Here is a 20,959-nt window from a genome sequence, read left to right as displayed (position 1 = left end):
CCTTCCTGTCATAGGGCTCCCCTCGCAGCATTTCAGGTGCCATCCAGAAGGCAGAGCCCACAAGAGACAGCTTCCTCTCTGGGTCCTTCACAGGTAGCTCCACCACTTCCCGGGCCAGGCCAAAATCAGTCACCAAGGCTTCCCGGCCCCGTTGTGTCACTCGAATGAGGCAGTTCTGAAATGAGCCCTTCAGTGTGAGATTCCCATGCAGAGAAAAAGCTGAGCTAACTTTCCACCATTCCCCAAAGAATGCTCTTCCACAGGTCCATACCAGTTTCAACCCACAGTGACCCGTCTCTAAACCTTCACAAGTAAATCTCAGTCTTGTGCTAAGTATGCTCCATGTTCTTCCATAGCAGAGATGGGTTACACACCAGCAAGTGCCAATAGGCACCAATGAGCTTGGGAGGTTCAGCAAAACATATCCAGGTGGCCAGTTTGCCTGGTTTTGGTTGTCCTAAACTGCAAAGCACTCCCTTCACAGAGTCCTATAGAATTTAACAAAAAGTCAGAACATTTCTATAGGATTGTTTGGACCATATCACAGAAGCATAGAAAAATATATTCCAACTATAGAATACAATCTCTGGAAAGGAAACAATTTTCTATTAAAGCCTATGCCCACAGACCTTCTAGAATAATAAAGTTTTCTTCAATTTCTAGAAAAGTCCTGTCAAATTCTGTAGGATTTCCCTCTATGCAGTTAGGCTGAATGAGGCAGGTTTAAAAAGAGCAAACAAGGAAAATCTGCTTAAGATGACTGGATTGCACAGACTTCAAGCCTATTTCTCCTCCCCTCCTTCCACATTCTGGGCTGTCATTGCTGGGAACAGTCACTGGAGATGGGAGGGAAGAATGTGTATCTGGGCCAAACTGCAGAGAGAGGGACTTCATGTGCAGTGAAATTCAGTAATATGCACTCACTGTTTGGTGGCACATCCAGGGTGGTTCTGAGTTTACAAGGTGCCAACAGGACATCAGGATCAATTCATGGGCAACTACTGATGTCCTATAACAGCCAGTGAAATGGAGGGAAAGCCATAGTCCTATTAAATCACTTTGTTCTCCAACCGTGTTTGCATTTTGATGCTTGTGACTGAATTGAGCAAGCAGCTGTGGGGATACTGAAGGTGTGTCAGCTTTCTGTACTTATGTTTCTTAGGGCTGTGATGCTTGGCTGACTTCATCATGTCCCTACTCCATCAATACTTCACGTTTCCACAGAGAAGGCTACGGAACATCAATGAAGGAGTCACGACACAGCAACATGTGTGTACCTGGCACCTACTGCAAAGGTTCACAGGGGTTGTTTCAGTACAGGGTGAAGGATTAAATGACTCTTAACAGATACAAGGTAGTAGCCAGATCCTCAACTAATGTAAACTGATGCATCTCCTTGGTATAAATCTACAAAGTGAATGTGCACAGCGCCACTGACATTAAGATCATCAACTTTAGCCCAAGATAGCTCAAGGATTATTATCTGTCCACAATGGTCTTGCTTCCACAGATATCAAGGGGAGGTTTGATGTGGCACCAAGGTCAATGCCTGGAATTCTACAAAACTTTCCTAGTCTGTCCCATTTTAAGGTGCCCTGAGGCAGACAGGTACAGCAGATTCATTCAAAACCAGAGATAGTTCTTTAAGTACAGCTGCTCAGGTGATAGAGACTGTCATGACAACCCTGGAGAATAAAATGATCTACTGGCTCTCCAAATAGGAGAAGCACAAGAGGAACCTGGAGACTCCCCTCCCTCCTGCCAAGGTGCCTCAAAATAATGCTTAAAGTTCATGCTTCTCAAGTTCTACAGCTGAGGAACTCAAAGCACTCTACAGATATTAGGTTGAAGAAGCATCAGGATCTTCCTGCCCCAGGACAGCACCAAGGATCATAATCCCCATTCTGTAGATGAGGAAGAAAGGAGCATATAGAAAGAAGTGACTTGTGTGAAATCACACAACAGGTGAGAGACCTAAAAAGAAGCCAGTGCTCCTGGCTCCCGTTATTATCCTTAGCCATAAGACTAAACAAGAACCGCTGTGACCTGCAGGAGCAACTCTAGGAGAAAACAGGACATTCAACATGTAGATCCATCCATATCTACTGAGCCTGTCAGCAATGGTTCCACTTAGGGCCAAATTCATGCCCGGAATAGCCTTACTAACTTCAGTGGATTTATACCAGGGCTGGGTTTTGAACTAAGTACTTGCTCTGACAGGTCTGCCAAGGTTAGAGCTTCATATCACCATGAAAAGCCTTGCAGTGTTTCATAACCCCTAGTGTTTCATAACCACCACTGCAGATTGAACCGTTTTAAAATAGAAGTGTGGGTTATAAGTAGGAAAAGGACTGTCCAGAAGTACTCCCATTATGTCAGATAAGCAGCATCTGCAAGGAAGGAAAGAAAAACTTTCCAGGCCTTGGTACTATAAGACCAGTGCAGCTGCAAGAGAAACAAGGAAGATTCTCTTCTGCTTTGGGCCAAAATCCTCAGCCTGCTTCCAAAACCAGAGTCAATGGGTGCCTATACACGTGTAGCATGGCTGCTATGATGCACTGTAATTACAACACATCTAAGCAGACTCGATTAATTGAATCTGCTGGAGCATGGTAATTACAGCAGTCCAGCAGATTCTAGTGTCACATGTATCAGCATCCCTGCACTGAAAAATGGCAGTGGGAAAACTTTAGCTACAGCTTGTTCAAAAAGCTTTAGTTAAAGCGCCCCGGCCACCATTTTTCAGCTCAGGGATGCCGATATGCATGATGCTCATGGCACTTTAATTAAAGTGGGTCCAAGAGCATGTCTATAAACGTCCTTTGTTATTAGTGCAATAAACAATGTAATGTAACATCTACGTGAAGTGGGAAACTGGACCTGGGAACCAATGGATCTAAAAAAGAACAAAACTAGAAGGCCTGTTCCTACTCCCGCAGCTACTGCTGGCTCATTGACAGCTCTGTGGTCCACCCTCTAGAGTGGGACAAAGAGCCCCAATGGACAAGCCACAATAAATACATAAAATGCAAAAAGTGCTCACAAAGCAAATATGATGGCCCAATCCCTCTCCCTCCCCATCTTATTATCAACTCCTTGCTTTGGTTTTTCGTTGCTGTGCTGGTGGTTAGAGGAATAAATCTGGTTTTGATTTGTAACTTGCACAAAGTTCCTCTTGCAATGACGGAAGAAAATGGAATGTGGAATCCTGGCACACACATTTCTACTGAGTGGCTTTTCTTAGTGCAACCACATTTTGAGAAATATATTTTTAGCTCCCTCTGTGTCTCCTGCCTGGTAAGAACATGATGCACCATAATTATAGGGTACAGCAAGAAAGCTTCCATAAGTGCTCCAGGATGTCTCTAGAGAGAATTCAGTCATTTGCAGAGGCCTAGGCATCACTTTACCACAAAGGAACCTGGAGAGACTACAGTGGAGTCCAGACCTAGTCCTCAGCACAAGGGTGGCAGAAGTCACCCTCTGCATGCAGCCTACCTTGGAGTTGAGATCCCGGTGGTAGATGTTCTTGGAGTGCAGGTAGATCATCCCTCTTGTGATGTCTGAAGCCAAGTCTACCTTCTCCTTCCAGGTGAGAGTGATTTCCTTGCTGGCCAGGAGCTCTTCCAGACACCCGCCGTTAACATACTGCCAACAGAGACAAAAAAAGGGAGGCTCCAAGGGCTGCCTGTGAAGGCTCATGGACATTTTTGATGCAGGTCAAGCATTTCCCAGACAGGGATGTGCTGAATCTGTAGGCCCTCTCTCAAGATAAGTGTTTGTACTGCAACAGCTCTAAGCAAGACCAGGGCACCATTGTGCTGTGTACACCACACAAACACCTTCATGAAAAAAGGGAATAACCAAGGCCAACTGTAGTACATGGGTTATTGAAGTTTAGGCAAATCATCACTGTGCAGTGCCAGGTTAACAACAGCATATCTGGAAGCACTAGGTACAGTATCAAATTAACCCCTCAAATGCCAGCATCTCACACCCAGTGAAGGATCTTTTAGCTTGCTATGCCACAGTGAACTTCAGGGAAATGTGTGGGGACACACATTGGCAGAAGCTTTCTTGCCATTTGTCTTACTTAAAACTAAGTGGATGAATATCAGTGTGGGGTTAGGAGCCCCAGTGAATGTGCTGCTGCTGCTCAACTTTTCTTCTCCCAGCTTTGCTAATGGGACTGGTTCAAGAGCTATAGTATTGCTAGGGCTTCTCTTCCACAGGCTCTCAGTGCTGTCCGAGAATTATTGCTGTTGAATAGTACATAAAGGGTTTCCTTTTCAGAATCTGTTTTATACACAGCTTTCCCACAGATCTCAAATATGCCTTGGCAAAGGCATTCATATCATTATCCCCATGTTACAGATCGAGGAAATGAGGCATAGAAAAGTGAAGTGACTCAAACAAGGTCACCTGACAAGTCAGTGCCAGAGCCAGGGAAAAAAACTCATTGCTCCCAAGTCCCAGTCCAGTGCTCTGTACATTATACAACATTGCCATGACCCTTGAAATGCCCCCAACTGTATGCTTTATGACTGTATTAACACGGTTGCCAATCCCTTCTCTCTGTAACTCCTAACTAAGTCTTTCTGCCTCACTGACTGACTCCTCAGCCCATGCAATACTCCCTGCCTTCAATCCATTCCAGTTACCTTTTTCAGTATGTCCTTTTCTGGCTCTTTGTCTGTGTGGCTCTAGCCTAAGACCCTGCTTTATTTGAAAGACCTTATTTGGATCCTAGCCTGATCTTGCACCCTTGATTCAAACAAGACATCCATTAAAACAAATTCAAACCTAGCTGATAGTGATTGCATAGGATGAGGCCCTATAATTGTGTGAGAGAGGACAAATTGTTTGCATTTTATAATAAAATGCCACTTTATGCTTTTGCTGCAGAGAAAGCTTTTTATTCAACCCATAACCAACACTATTCATCTATGGGGATAGAGCAAAGCGTTTCAAGATCTAAGAGTATGAGCTTCTCTTATTGGAATTAAAGACTAGCTCTAAGTAGCAGGCCCAAGTGTTTCAGCCACTAGAAAGGGACAGAGAGCCATAATGTCTCAGTACATCACATGCCTTATTCAGCCACTTCCCTTTTGGTTAACATCACTGTAAAAGTTCATGCCCCTGACTGCCCTCTGAACACAGAAGCAAGCAACCTTTACCTCCAAAATTGGGTACAGCTTGTCGTCCTTCACACATATCCCAAGATACCTAAGAGGCAAGACAAAAAACATGTTAGGTTTCTTCCTGTAGCACAAAACTTCAATAGAGATAGAGACAGAGTCAAACTGTGTGGCCCAGCGCTGCTGACTTTGAGCTCAGTGCCCTCCTTCTTAGTCGCTGCCCCCACTGGGAAGTCACCCACCTGACAATGTTTGGGTGTGAAAGCTTCTGCAGCAGGCTGATCTCACGCACGATCACCTCCTGGTCCACATCATTCTTGTAGATTTTCACCACCATCACTTTGCAGGTGGCATTCTGAGTCACCTAGAGCAAGGGAGGAAGAGGCAAGGTCTAAACAAGGCATGTCAGCAGGGACCTCTAGGGCCCTAGTGGTAAACACAGGGATTGACTGCAACAAACCTAAAGGCTTTATTGAGGTTGATGGATGCAGACAGAGCCTGTGAGTCTCTCTTGCTCTTCATTTCCAAGACTGAACTGTCTTGTGTTCCCACCAGCATCTACTTAAATCCTGGCCTGGATTGCAGGCCATACTATAAGGCATTGTCGCCTTCTTTATTTATTTTTAATCAAGATGATTTTTAGAGGGAGGAAGTCACCTGGTACAGCCTAGCTCTGTCTCTTGACCTCATCGCTAGTGCTATCAGAGCAAACCGTGGTCTGGTGTTTAACTCTGTGTCCTTTTTGTCATTTGCTTAAAAGGACAAGAGAGTTTCAACCTGGTATGAACTGGCACAATGATAAGGTTTAACGCTCCAGAACATCATGACTTGAGTTACTTGACAGATAAGGTTACCACAAGCAAATGAAGAGAACAGAGACTCGCATAACACCAGCTGGAACTGAACTGGTTTTATAAACACTATAAATGTTAATTATAAATACGGTTTTTGGTTGTAGCCATGTTGGTCTAAGGACATAGGCAGGGAAGATTCTTTGAGTAGATGTGATCTCTTCTATTAGATTAACTGAGTAGTTGGAAGAAAGTTCTTAGCAAGCTTTTGGGCGCAATCACCCTTCTTCAGGCATAGGGAGTCTCTTCAGGCATAAGAGTCTCCCTATGCCTGAAGAAGGGTGATTGCGCCCAAAAGCTTGCTAAGAACATTTTTCCAACTGCTCAGTTGGTCTAATAAAAGATATCACATCTAATCAACGAACCTTGCCTGCCTATGCAGTTATAAATAGAGCCACAAGAGAAATTAGCCTTGGGGGCATTGTTAACCTCTGCTTCCCCCATAGGAGAACACAACCTGATCCTCTATCCAGGGCCTGTCACAGCAACAATCTTATCTCTGCACTTCAGAGCAAATGCTACCATGAGTTTCCTGGTGTCTACAGCTGGAGGTTCTGAAAAACTTTACAATGAGCTTTCACAGGGCTCTGGGGTGTATTTGCTCTGAGTGATCTCTGCCAGAAGTCCTAGCCTTAAGGCAACCGATCTGGAGAAGCCGAAATCCAGGTCAGTCCACAGATCCAAGGCCCCATATAGAGCTCTCAAACCAGAAACAGTATCACGCAGTCACTTTACAAGACAGTACAGCACTATAGGCTTCACTACACTGCCTTCAGCAAAGCTAATTAGGCCCAGGCACAGATCAAGGTACACATGGCTCTACTACTTGTAGTTCAAAAAGCAGTACAACTGCATTCATGCAGCAGCATGCCCAGTTAATTAGCTCTGTCTTTTAGTAGATGTAGCCAGATGCTGCCTGACACCATGCAGCCATTTAAGGTGAGGGAGGGGGAGAGAAGTCAACCAATTTTGGAAAATTTGGGACAAAACTTGCATTTCAGGACTCCCTGAGCACTCCATGACACAGCCTGAAAATTTAGGACTGGAGCTTCCAAACTCAGCGAGAATCCATACAGAACTGATCGACGATCTGGGCTTTGGTGGTGTTCACAAACTCTGCAATGATTTCTGCAATGGGTTCCACAAATGCAGATGTGAAATACATTCTGCCTTTCTGAATCAGTGAAGCACAAAATGCCAGAGAACAGCTGATGAAAACAGAAGAAATACTCAAGCCAAAGTAAAAAAAATTGCTTAAGCAAGAACTCCAGAGCTGTAAATAAGTATCAGTAGCTGCAGAGGGAAGATAAAAAAAAATTCATATTTTCTTAAATTATAAAAAAAAAGAGATCAGATCTATAGCCACAGTTTTGCAGCACTCTGGGGTTAAAAATTGGGTCCATAAGTAATATACATTTGGTACATCAAAAAGACCAAAAAAAATATATAGTCCAGTATGGTCAGCTTGTCCAGGAGGCTTTGTGTGACCTGAGAGAGGACACAGAACAAGAAAGCTGAGAAACGTAGCTGACAGAAGCACATGGACATCTTATGCAAATTCCAACTCAAGTAAAAAAAGTCAACAAGGACATCAATTATTTCCCATGCCAGCTCAGCATATTTGGCCAGCACACCTCATCTGGGATGCAAAGCGATCCCAGCCTCCTTCCTCCCAACTGCCCCTGGGCTAGACCACGCTCGTTGTGGCCGCCAACCTACTACAGTCCTACAGACCTGTATAATGCTGCTCAGTCAGGTGCAAAATTGCAAAGCAGCCTTTCAAGACTGCTGGCATGGGGTGAGTCACTGGGGATTAAGTTTCACTACAGCGCCCCTGATTATGCAGAAAGGTTGTGCTGTTAGGATTGCGATGTAGTGCTTAATAAGCTGGTGCCATTTGCAATGTTATTCATTTTTAATTCATTTCCTCCTCTTTCTTTCTCCTAAGCTCAGTTGGCTCTGGCACTGTAACGAAGGTCATGAGGCAATTTCACAGCTTGGCCTGCCTTGCTCCAGTCAAATCTGGCTCTTCGTCGGGCTGCTTAACTGCTCAGTGACACAGTTTTCCTGCCCCTTTTATTTTGTTGGCTTCTCCTGTCACACACATGATTAGGGTACAGCAAAAGAGTCATTAGCCTGAGATCAACAGAACTCCCATCAAGACTTCACCCTAGATTTGAGCAGAGATCTCAAGTTCAAGGTTTAACAGATCAAAATATTATTTATACTATGGACCAGATGAGAAGGGAATACAGAGGTGCCCTAGCCAGACTTCCTGGATCCTTCTGAGGTAGGGGAGTCCCCAGGTGGTGCAAAGCCAACCCAGAGAGCTCTAGCCTTCTCCCAACCACCTGTCCCTCAGCAAAGGGGATTCCTTGGGCAGCCGAGGCACACAGCACTCAGCAAACCATTTTCAAAAGAGCAGTCCCTAGGGATTGATTTTAGCCAGACAACTTAGAGCAGCAACTGCCCTAAATTATGCCAGGGATCAGTTCAGCCTTGAATGGGCCCAAGTATCAGAGGAGCAGAGAGGTGTGTTCAGGGCTTTGCATATTCCTGGACTTGAGTTGATGGGTGAAGACAGACCTTGTAGTAAGAAACAGCAGGTGTAGAAAACTGAAGTTTAAAATTGCCCATCAAAAAGCAAAGGCTTGACAAGGATTTGTGAGACAAATTTAATTAGTGTATGTGCTCTTTGAGATCCTGTGGTAACAGGAGCTGAAGGAGTTCAAAGTCTTATCTTCAGTGATACTTAAGACCAAGACTAGCAAGGATCTTCACCCTTCATTGGCATCTTCCATCACCACAGAAATTCAAAGTATTCTATTACCATAGGTATCTGTCAACATATAAGCCTCACACTTGTTCTGAGATGGTATTATGTTTTAATATCCCCACACTAGATATAGGGAAACTGAGAGGGAAAGTATCTAGCCCCAAGATCGCATAGGAAGTTACTAGCAGGACCTGGAATGGAAGTCAGACCTTTTCACACTTGGTCTTTTGCTGAAAGCAATCCTTCCTTTCTAGCAAAGCTGCATGTAAAACTACTTGCTTGTGGGTATAAACAACAGCAAACAAAAGCTACGAGTGCCAATTCAGTGCCAATGTCAGAAATGCAGCCTTTGTGTACCGTGAGGCTTCATCAATGTGCATAAAGCGCTTTGAAGGAGAGCAGCTACCAGCAAAGAACTTCAAAGCATTATCTTCAATAGTGCTTACAAGCAAGACCAGCAGGAATGCTGGAGCAAAGGGATACTGGATCCAAAGGAGCCTACCAGACTCAAGAGGAATGCGAGCAAGCCATTAGGGTGCCTAGTAACAGTCACGCCAGAGTCTCCAGTCAAATGTCAAGTCCTGGTAAAGGACAATAACAGGGCCCCATCCTCCTCTGTGTTCCAAGTCTTTGACCCAAGGCATCTCATTCAACCTTTATTTTTTTTATACTTCTGCTTAAGAGTTATTGTATTTTCATTCAAACTCTGTCTCCGACCTGCCTACTGCTGGAATCTCATTCAGCAGCAAGACAGAATGGAAATGTCACGCACAACAGAAGCAGCAACTGTTACTACGGCAATTTGCTAAAGAAAAGAAAGGAAGGGAGGGAGGGAGGGAGGGAGAGAGAATGGCACTAGGCTCTCCATGTAGGTGGAGATAAGCAATTATTCACAAAGACTGCTGTGAGAAGTGAGGTGGAGGTGAAGGTATGTGTAGCACATTGCACACTCTCTCCCTGTCAGAAGTCTGCATGGATTCAACAGCGACAAGGGTACAAGAAGGTAAGTCAGCACTTTAAGAAGTCAATACACAGTGGTGTTTCCAATATACTGACCCCTTTTATACACTCCCGGGGTAAAATCGCCCACTAGTGCTAACTGTCATGGCTTCAACAGAGCAACACTAATTTACCCCAGCTGGATCTCGCCCCAAATGGCTGTGCAATGTGCACGTCCAGTTATTTGTCTGGTGGTAACCTCTTATGTTGGTATGGAGAAAACCAGAAGTCATGATCTTGTTCCTAAGAATGGCCACTGTAAGTACCCAAACCCTACTAAGTCATATTCATGGTTTATTTCCATTTCCTGTACATGACACAGCCATAACAAAACTGCCATTAGGTGCAGTATTCTGGATGGTTACTGCAAAAAAAACCAACCCCAAAACCCATATGGAGACACCTTTGACTGGCATGTGACATTGAGAATGGGGAAGAGGAAAAGGAAGCGTACAAATGTAGGGCAGGGAGGGACCTCAAGAGGTCACCTTGTCCAACCCTCTACCCTGAGGCAGGATCAGGTCTACCTAGACCATTCCCACCAGATGTCTGAATGGCAGACAAAGGCTTGAGCCCCATTTACCATCAGAAAACACTACTCTTCAAAGGTAGCTTATATGAAAGATCTGTGGCACTGTGGCCAAAAGGCAAGAGGTATAGTTCTTATCTGCAGACCTAAGCATTAAATTTACATGTGACCCATGGCCAAGTGTACTTCATACTCCATGCATGAGATACTCTAAGCAGCCTGCTACAGTGGGCACAGATGATAACTGACAAGTAACACCCTGGAATCTGGATTTGGACAGAAAGGGCTTTAAACTGCCTCCCACCTCAACAATGCCTGATGCAGAGTCACTCAGAGCATCCCCACTGCAGAACACAGTTGTGATTGTCTGGCATGTTGTTAAGCAACAAGGGTAAGCCCCCAGCAAGGTCCAGGATTTCTACCCTCAGAGCAAGAGAGAGAAATACCCCACAAAACAGCAGCCCTAAAGACTTTTCAGCTCTCCGATAATACCATGTGGATCAGACTAATACACTGTGGGCATGCAACAAGAGAAAAGCACATAGGCTGGTGCTTCCCAGGGGAGTGGGAGGCTGCTATTCTAAGAACCATGTGGGATTTAATTTTAGATTCTTTTTTCACTTTGTGCTTTGCCTTATTTTCGACAATAAAATATGCACAAGGGATAAATACTTTCCAGGCCTATGCCTGTCATTACCCAAGAAAAACGATGGCCCTCCCAAATTCCGACAAACACTGGTGACTTTGACGTAGGCCTCCTCGCAATGGGGAAATCAATGTGAAGACAGGGCAGTGATTTGTTCAGTGTCATCTACTGAGACAATACCAGAGCCAGGGATCATATTTCTGACTTCTAGTTCTGTGAAAGATCCTTGTCATAAATCAGAGCAATCCCCTCAGGGCTTCTCTGAAGAGAGAAAAATGGGATCAAATAAAGGGTTTCCTCTCCTGCCCCATCCCAAGCACTCTTCCAGAAAATGAAGCAGGAGAGACAATAATCTAGAAAACAACACGGTGGGAAGAGTCCTACCAAGAAATATGCTGGGAAGAGGAGTTAAACATGTGTAGGTCTGTCACACCAACACGTTTCTGCCACAACCTGCAAGCTGAGCACCACCCATCATCCAGGGCATCTTTAGTGTACCATACGCTTGCTGTCACTTTACCTTATACACCTTGGAGAAGAAGCCGCTACCGATCAGCTCAGCATTGAAGTTCTCCCAGAATTCCAGCTTCCTGACAGCCGTGCGGAGTTTCTGCCAACGGTCAACATGGTAGTAGGTATCAGAAGACTCTCCATAATACTGCGTGGGGCTGGAGGACTCCGAGGAGAGCAGGCCAGTCTCGCACATCATGGGGACAGCAACTGAAACAAATCACATCTTGCAATGAGCTGAGGGTGACAACAGCAGTAGAATTTACAGAAAGAACAAGAATCTGTGATGGATTAAGGCAACAAGTCCTTTTGGGCCTTCCAGTGAGTCAGTACAACGGTCGTTGTTGGCTCTACGATGTAGATTAGGATTACATGCATGATGTTAACATGTTGGCCAACAAATCTAGTGCGGTCACAGCATGTCACCTCTTCTATATGCTACACTGGTCCAATGAAAACTAAGAGGGGTGTCCCTTGTTTTGTCAGCCAGTTTTTTAAAATTTAGTATTGCCTCACCCACACTATCCATTTAAATTAGATAGTTAAAATGAGTTAGCCAACACACCAACAACAAAGTTTTCATCATAAACTAGATAAGATTTTGGACATCATATTATCTAGGAGTGCAGGCATTTTATAGCAGTCCTCTTATAGCATGTAAACACCATCGTGATTATCTAGTAATTCCATTTTGCCTCCTATTAGTAGGTCATGATTAACTTTAGGAGAGAGCCTAAACACATCATCAATCATCTCTTTTCCTAGTCAAGACAACCACTGAGACTGTAAGGAAGTGGGGGTGGGGGGGTGTCTCCAAACCCTCCCCATTCCTTCGTTCTCAGCTGCAAAACTTCTGTCATCTCACCCATCATCGACCACCCTGCCCTGGTTTCCTCCCCTACACTTTCAGCAGTCATTGTTTGTCATGCTGGTACAAGTGAGATATGGACTGGATGCTGTGGATTTATGGACACTGGCACAAATCCTGTGTGAGCAAGACCTGAATCAGGCTCCACTTTTGCAGCTTTTTAAAACAAATCACTTGTCTGCTACAGAGCGGTTTGACAACACTCCACTTGCAAGCATGTTAATGGGTAAATCTGGGCATGCTGTGTCTGAAGATCTCTGCTAGTCTGTATGCAAACAGAAGTCCTTAGCTAGATTGTAACCTAACAGCAGTGAAACAGAAGGGTAATCCTGCAAAGTCATCAACTAACGCACTTCAGGAATTCGGACACCCTCAGCACGCTACAGTACTACCTTGGCTTTCACCCCCAGTGAAGAAGAGGTGGAGCTCTAGATAGCAGGCCCCTGCAATCCGGCTGGTTAGTACACTGCTTCTTTATATCTGGAGAGCTAGAGCCAAATCTGGGTTGGCACATACATGAAATGAGTATCATAGTTTCAGCCTAATCCACTACAGAATTCAATGAGGAAAGCAAGCTGATCACTTCAAATGAGACTACAAGAAGTGAATTGGAGACTGGGAATTACATGTACTAGCAAGGCTAGGTAGAGGCAGAGGCAGAGGATTTGAACTTAAGCGACTCAGAGCTAAGATGCATAGACAGAGATGGGAGAGATGGTGGAAGCGCATAGGTGAAATAACACAGGATGCTGCGGACAGACTAGAACCTAATGCAAAACTGCTTTGGGACTTAAATAGCTGGGGCTGGGGGAAGGTCTGGGTTGAGATACATCACAAGAGCTGCAAATGGGCTCAAAACTTGATGATTAAAGCCCCAATACTGCATACATTTATGTGTGTTAACATGGAGTGTACAAGTATAGTCCCACTGAAACCAACAGATTGTGTGTACACGTAAAGTCAAACATAATGCATAAGCATTTGCAAGATGAAAGCCAAAAAGCTGCTAATGAAACAGAAGAGGTCCACTCTCCTTTTCCTCAGAAGAAAAGCAAAACCAAACAGCCAAGTCAGCAAGAGCTTGGATCTGGCAGATGGTATGAAAAGTCTGGCAGGGCTGTGTGAGAAATCAGCGCTAAATGAATCCATCTTCAGGTGGATGCAAAAAGCACTGACATTTTCCTTTATGAAATGCCACTGGAGATATTTGCTGATAGCTTTTCTCATCCCCAAGCCTCCGTACTGGGGGTGGATTTCCTGTTATTATCAAAGGCTCAGTTCCTGGCACTGGCTTTTCATGGAGGAAAGCTAATTGCTCTGGTCCACTGCTGTGACTGCAGAAAGACTGCTGTTGGCAGCAGCCAACCAAGTCAGCCTCAAGTTGGCACAAGCAATGTGAAGCCTAAAAAGTCTCCCCGTACTGGGACTCCACACCCAGCAAAACCTAGAAACTGAGGCTGATATTCCTGTCCTGCAATATATGGGTCCAAACAAGAGTGGAGCAGAGTAGGTTCACACAAGACGGGGGGAGCAGGGATCAGAACACCCTACTATAGCAGACCGGGTAAATCTGGGGAGCTCAAAGCACTTTCCAAAGAGCAATCAGTACTTGGGAGGTAGGGGCAGAAGGAGGATGTCGATGGCATTTCACAAGTCTTGTAGAGCCAAAATCCTTCAAGTGAAGCACTGCCAGTGGCTCCTACAGTGTCAGTATCATATACCATGAGCTGCTCTCTCCAAGGCTGTCCTTTTCTATTCAGACCTCCCCCTAGGAAGTCATTCCTTGTCTGCAGGCAGGCCAGCATCAGTAGTGCCCTGTTACAGATCGGGGACCAGGGATGGAGCCTGGCACTGACTTACCCAAAACCCAGTCAGTTAGTGGCAGGTCTAAGAATGGAATCGAGAGGTCCTAGCTCCCAGGCTGCTGCTACAGCCAGCAGATTCACAACAACCCCATCCCTCCTAGGACTACAAAAATAAAACCAGATCTTTTTTTTCCTTTCCTTTTTTTGCTATGCAAGCAGCATGCTTGAGGACTCCCCTTTTCCCTCTCAGCCATTCAGATTCCGCCCTGTTCCCTGCCTGCACGAGGCGCAATAGCTACAGGTTTCTCTTAATGAAACACAGGCTGCCTAGAGGTGGTTCTTTTTCAGGGAAAGGCTTCCTTTTTGCAGCCTCTCTGCTCAGCACTTTTCCCACGTACCATCTCCTCCCCGGCTGACCTAGTTCATCAATCATTTCTTTGTCTGCAGGAGAATTCCAGCAGCATCCTCGAAGCACTGGAGACAGCCCCTCCCATTATTCTGCTGAGTGGGAGCTGATTTTTTTTTCCCTAAATGCGGCTGGTTGTCCTCAGATTAGTGCTGACATGTCGGCTGGGTGGGAAATGGCTTTTCGAAATGCCAAGGGTTATTTCAAGGCCTCTTAGGAACATGTGGGTGCTTAGAGCAGCATCTGTACCATGATCAGGCTAAGCAAAGCCTGTAGCCTTTGGGAGGGTGGAGGACAAGGGGGGACAGAGCACAGCATTGTATCATGATGGAAGTTTATACTGCAGAAAGCGGGGCTTTTGTGCAGGCACAAGAAAGGGTTTAGTGGCTTCCACTGTATCCTTGGTACTCTCCATGAACACACAGTTCACTCCAGCTGAGATTAAATTCTACACTGAGAACCACTGGGCCAAATACAAAAGGGGAAGGAAATGAAGAAATTTGGGGGAAATTCAGCCTAATTCTCCACTGACTTCACTAAGTTATGTCAAGTTATCCCAGCTATAGAGCTGGCTGTTTAAATATAAAGCTGTACTTCAATACACTAGAGAAATGTAAGAGGGGCAATGTGGCCTGGTGCCAGCTTTCCCCTCCTAGCTAGGGAGACCCTTATATCCCAATACCTTTGAGTGCTGAACAAGAAGACCCAGCTCCTGTAATCCCACCAATTCCAATGCTGTGCCTCCGATAATAGCATGCGCTACAGAGAAGGAACAGGAAAGCAGCTAGAGAATCTCCAGGACATTTAAGCACTATGAAATGTTGTTCTGAGCAAGCGCTGTCACTCACCCACTGCCAGATAAAAAATTATTAAATCAATAATCCTTTTAAAGAGCTGATCTAAGACATCATCTTCCTCCATGTCTCTGAGTGTGTTGCATCTTTCTAATTAAACTGTAAAAGCCTCCAAGCAGGACCTGTTGCTTCTTCTTGTGTTTTCTGCAGCCCTATGCAAACTGTACTGGATCCTCAGTTGTGCCAATCAGCATAAATCCTTAAAAGTTCATGGAGCTAGGTTAATTTATGTCATTGGGGCCATAGCTCCCAGTGGGATGATTAACTAATTAATTAAAGAAACCGACAGCATGTCACACATACTCCACTCGGGACAGAAGCACAAATCCATATCCCTTTTGATTCTTGCACCATCTCCTACAGTCACCATGCAGCTGGGCATGACAGAAGCATAAGAAATAATAAGCAGAATGGAAAAGGTAAACCAGACACATTCCAATTTAACCTAATCCAAGAGCAAGCGGACAATGACAGTGAGAGGCAGCATGGTTAAAACCGAGAGAAGGGCATATCGTTCTAACATGCTGCGAGAATTAAGTCTGGGGAACTCTTTTCACACAGTATCAGCAAGGTCAAGACCTCAACAAGATTGAAAAATGAACACAAAAAGTATGCAGATAACCAGGACCTTCAAGGTTAAAATAGATAAGGCTCACCAGTTTTTTTAGATGGAAACTGTAAACCTTCAGGCTATAAACCAGTGACTAAGTGCCAAGCCATTACCCCTGCAGCTATGTTATTCCATATTTGCCTTCTCTAAAGTTTTTTTTTCCTCAGGAGCATCTGTGAGACTGGCCAGAAAAGCAACAATTCTAATTTTCAAAATGTTTCAATGTTTAGAAATTTGTTTTCAACCTAAAATGGAAGAAAAAGAGAAGATCTTTTGAAAGTTTTCACAAAATGGGGGCAGGGTAGGGAAGAGCTACTGGCTAAATGGCCCAGTGGTTAGGGCACTGGCTTAAAATGATGGATGGTCAGGTTCAAGTCCCCACAGGAATTTGGCTTAGTAATTGGTATTCACGCTCTTTCTACCTCGTGCTCTCTCCCAACACCCCACAACAATATTAGTCTTCTCTGACATCACTGTTGTACATATTCAGGCAACCCAAACCCACAATAGGTTGAACATTTCTAATCTGACACACACAGTGGGCTTCTGAAACAATGCCAGCCTGCTGTGCCTGCTGCTGGGGTTTGGAAAGGCTACCTGTTGTTTGAATAGCTTTAACGCACAAACTCATGTTTATATAGTAAACGTATGAGATACTCAGAGATTACCACAGTTACGTCCTCAGTAAGGGCCTGGGCATGCCAAGCACTCAAAATGCTCTCAGAAAGCCTCTTTGCAACCCAACATAGATGATAATCCCTTAAGCACCAAATGCAGATGAAAAAAAAATCCTGGGGATTAAGCCATCAGGGGCTACAACTAACAACACATTATGATGAACTACAGCAGAACTGACCCTGACAGACATTGAACCATCAACTCTTTCAGATAGCCGTGGTTTTTCACGTTAAAATGTATTCTTCACCACGCCATCTTTTCCATTGCCCTACAGCTACTTGCTACTTCTTCCTCTTCTTCTGGACAGCATGCAACACAGACTACACATTTCTTCCCCCAGATTGTTCTCAAAGTTTCCTCTTTGTGAACTATCTGGAGTTGTTAAAAATTTCAACTAAGGGGAGTATTCTTCTGGGAAACTACGAGGGGCAAAGGGGGCAAAGTAGAATAAACCACAGGGGGGAAATCATCTCAGCCCCACGGAGAGACTCCTGCCTTGCTCTCTGCATAGCTACAGTTACCATGCAGGGCTGAAGAGGAAGCTGGAGGGCTGCCTCTCTAATCAACAGTATGAGATGATAGGGAAGGGGGCGAAGATGTCCATCATCTGTTTTGTATTATGTTTACTAACAGTCACTGCCCACCCACACTTCGAAATGGCACAATCTGTCAGCTGAGTGCAGCTAGGCCTGACTGACAAAAAATCTGGGTGGATATGACAGGCTGTATTCTGCTGTCCACTTTCTGCTTTGCCTGTGATTGTCACTTATTAAATTACTTCCATTTCCTGACAAGCATCAGCTGTGGGTTATTCCCTAAATTTAACAACGAAGCATCCACGTTTCCCGAACAACTGCCCCCTCAGTCTCCTCTCCTCTGTCTCCTCCTACTCCTCAAAACATTTATGCTCTGGCCCTCTGGGAACAATCAGGCACCATTGATTCATGGCCTTCCTCTAATCCCATGTGAGGTACAAGAAGCCAACCTCCTTAGAGCATTCATTCTCTGAGGCTGCCCTCGCTCTGCACTCATTGCCAAGCCAAGGGCCCTGTCGTATCCTGTGCAGTGAAACAGGACCAGAGTCCTTGCTACTTTCAGGATCACTGCTTCCAGGACTTCCATTGGGTTAAAAAGGACTCAACCAGTTATGGGCCTGTTCATGGCCAAGGCTCTTTTACAACTACCAGGGAGGCTGGATTGGCTCAGGGTATTGCTAATAGGCTATGAGCTCATCTCTAGGTTGACTCTCAAGATTCAGGTCCACTATGAACAGAAAGCCTCAGCAATTGATGCTAATTTGCAAACTGGTGGTAACTGGTAATTCAGTGCATAGTGATCACGTCACCATCATAAACTCTTAGCGCTGGCATTGGCTGCTACATTCAGAGACCATCCTTGTCCTCCAGAACCCCTCTGGGAGAGGCAGGTTGGCAGGTCAGCACATAGTGAGTACATCTACAGGAGACATTTACTGAAGAGTAAACTAATTAGCTCTGCAATAAATATCTCACCACCTACATGTGTAGGGCTATTGGGCTGAAGTAAAGTAATAAACTGCAGCAGTGCATGTTGACACTGACCCAGCTGGCTGGGGCACAGGGGTACTTCAATGTGGGGGCTGGCTGCTGGCTAGCCCCACACTGGAGCACCCTGGTGCCCCAGCCAGCCCCTCTGCAGTTTTGCTGGGCCGGAACATCCCACGGCTGGCAAGCTGACCCCCTGGGCTCCCAGCCAGCCAGGGCTGCTCTGACCCAGCTCAGTATACGGTGGTCTCAATCACATTTAAACGCAGCACTAAGGAGCAATAAACTCCAGCATGATAAGTAGCACCACCCCTGTCCCAGAGAGAGCTCCTCTTTCACCCCACAAAGAGCTTGACCGTGATGTTCATAATCAGGACTCTTTCTAGTGGACAGCAATATATTTTGACCAAAGCCCATGCTTTTGGACCCTTGGAAAATGGACCTGATGATCCAAGTGAATTTTTCTCCCACTTCCTATTTTGATTCAGTTCTGCCCTGCCCTGTTAGACCAGGGGTTTAGTCTTCAGGGCTTTATTCTGTGCCCCCTAAATTGAAACCCACCATTTCAAATTTTCCGTCTTGTTACAGCGAGGGGCCTGATTTTTTTTAAGTCAGAGCCAGATTCTGCCCACAGCTGGGAGCAAGCTACCAGCAGGTTAAGTGGCCCCTGAGTTGTGGGGAACCCCAGTCCTTCCCTCCGCAGTGGCAGCACCCCCTTGGGCTGTCCAGGTGAGCTGTTAGCAGGCCAGGTGCTGCCCCCACTCAGAAACAGCACCTAGCCTAATCTAACTCTTCCTCAACCCCGAGCTGGGGCAGGAACCAGCCCGCTAGTAGCCCGCCCGGGCAGCCCTGGTGGGCACTGCTACTGTAGAGGGCGGGACTGGGGGCCCCCACAGCTCAGGAGCCGCTCGGCCCACTAGCAGCTTGCCCCCCAGCCGCAAGCGAAGTGGACAGGCTCCACCAAAAAATAAATAAATAAATAAATAGAAGGAAAAAGGATCAGGGCTCTCTCTGCTTCTGCCTTCAGCAGGCTCCTGTGGCTAGCAGCATGGTTGGGGCCACTTAGGAACAGGCTGGCTTGCCCCTGGGGAAGCACAGGAAGGTGGCAAGAGGGTGGCTGGGTTTGCTGAAGGCCAGAGAAGGTGGCAGGGATGGTGCACAGGGCACTGGAAGTCCAGATGGGCTCAGGAAAGCATTAGATCAGTGCCTCTGAGCTGGGGCAGCACTCAGGAAGCTAGCAACCTGCCTGGGCTTCCAGCGCCCCATGCACCATTCCCACCGCCTTCTCCAGTCACCAGCAAACCCAGCTGCCCTCCTGCTGCTTTCCCACATTACCCCAGGGGCAAGACGGCCCGTTCCTGGGTGGCCCCAGGTGTCCTGCCAGCCACAGGAGCCTGCTGAAAGCAGAAGTGGCAAGGGGCCCAAACGTTTTTTTCTGTGGAGACTGCCCACCTCTCCTGCAGCAGGTAGGGGGGAGCTGACAGGTGCATCATTGCAATTTGCAACATTGCAAACTCATTTAAAACCCCCAAAACTTGTGCACATGTACAGTGTGACACCATTAAGCCATACAAAGTGACATTTTGTCATGCGTACATAGTAACGGTGTTACGTGTACAAGCAAACTCTGACATCAGGGTGGTTCTACTATGTGTTGTAGTTTTATTGGTGTCAGGGAGTCAAGAATATGGCCCGTAACACTTGCAATCCCCTGTAAGCATACGCTAGCCAGCTGCTCCCTGCCTTCCTTCAGCAGCAGAGGCAGGTTGAGCGCAGCAGGAGGCAGATCTCTGAACTGTTCCATACAGCCTCCAACCAGGACAGTGTTCCAAAGTTCATGTTTCGGGCTAAGGAGATCTCTATCTGTGTCTTCAGCTTGCATGAAGCATGCAGTATCACCCAGCATCCAGTCCAGACCTCTCCTAATGAGTCCTGAGAGAGGAAGCCTTTAATTGCATACAGCAGGTAAACAGTGCAAACACTTCCTCCTCCTCTCTGGGCCTCCTTCCTGGATGGGTGGTGTCGAAAGGAATTCAGCCTTTTATACAGTGCTCATTTGTAGTGGACACAAGCCATTTCCATGATTTCATTCCTTTTGTCACAGGCTCACTCAGCTCTGGACCTATTTAATTAAGTCCAGCCTTATTGCACAGCCACAGCTCTTAGCCTGCACAATTGTTTTCATAATATATAATCAGACATCCAGCCCTAGCAAAGGAAGCTGAAATGCAAGGCGAGGCCACAGCCATCAGAAAAGGTCTCAGCAGCCATTGGATCATTAACCTTTGGAAGCTGGATGGGGGTTACCAAGTATTTTGTATTTGTAAAAGAGCCAGGTCAAAGCTGTAAATACTTTGTCAAAGCAAGGAGAACAAGGGAACATTCAAGTAGGAGCAGGACTTGATTGATGAGTCTGTGTCTTTGTATGACTGATAATCTACTACATGCCTCTCTCCAATATTCAGTTGAATGCCTGCCTTCTCTTCTGAGTTCTCCTCTTATAGCACCTAAACACCATCGTGACTATCTAGTATGGGACAAAGATTTCTTCAAGAACACATTAGCAGAATTAAGGTTAGAGCCTGAATTCCTGAACCCTTGTTCCATTCTTCCCTAAACAAACCTTCTGCATCCAAGACACTTCAGGCCTCAGCCTCTCCTCTTCTTGTCCACAAGTTATTCTTGAATGGCTAATTGTGACAGGAGCGGTAAATCACCTCAGCAGTTAACAATTACCTACTTTCTCCCCTTCCTTCCATGACTGCA

General features: G+C 45.7%; 1 protein-coding gene across 1 annotated transcript in view; it reads right to left on the bottom strand.

Annotated features, from left to right (window-relative positions):
• LOC106737636 (dual specificity testis-specific protein kinase 1) overlaps positions 1-20,959 on the bottom strand; it is a 73,417-nt gene that overhangs the window by 13,773 nt on the left and 38,685 nt on the right. The window contains exons 2-6 of the mRNA XM_019475870.2: positions 11,460-11,659; positions 5,381-5,502; positions 5,178-5,226; positions 3,499-3,648; positions 2-175 (exon numbers count right to left, since the gene is read on the bottom strand). Of these exons, the coding sequence (XP_019331415.2) occupies positions 2-175; positions 3,499-3,648; positions 5,178-5,226; positions 5,381-5,502; positions 11,460-11,648 (684 nt within the window). The 5' untranslated portion in view covers positions 11,649-11,659. The remainder of the gene's footprint in view (position 1; positions 176-3,498; positions 3,649-5,177; positions 5,227-5,380; positions 5,503-11,459; positions 11,660-20,959) is intronic.

Source organism: Alligator mississippiensis, chromosome 12, assembly GCF_030867095.1.
Source record: "Alligator mississippiensis isolate rAllMis1 chromosome 12, rAllMis1, whole genome shotgun sequence".
NCBI classification, from domain to species: Eukaryota; Metazoa; Chordata; order Crocodylia; family Alligatoridae; genus Alligator; species Alligator mississippiensis.
Note: the sequence above shows the minus strand (reverse complement) of the source record. Positions and strands in the feature narration are given on the sequence as shown.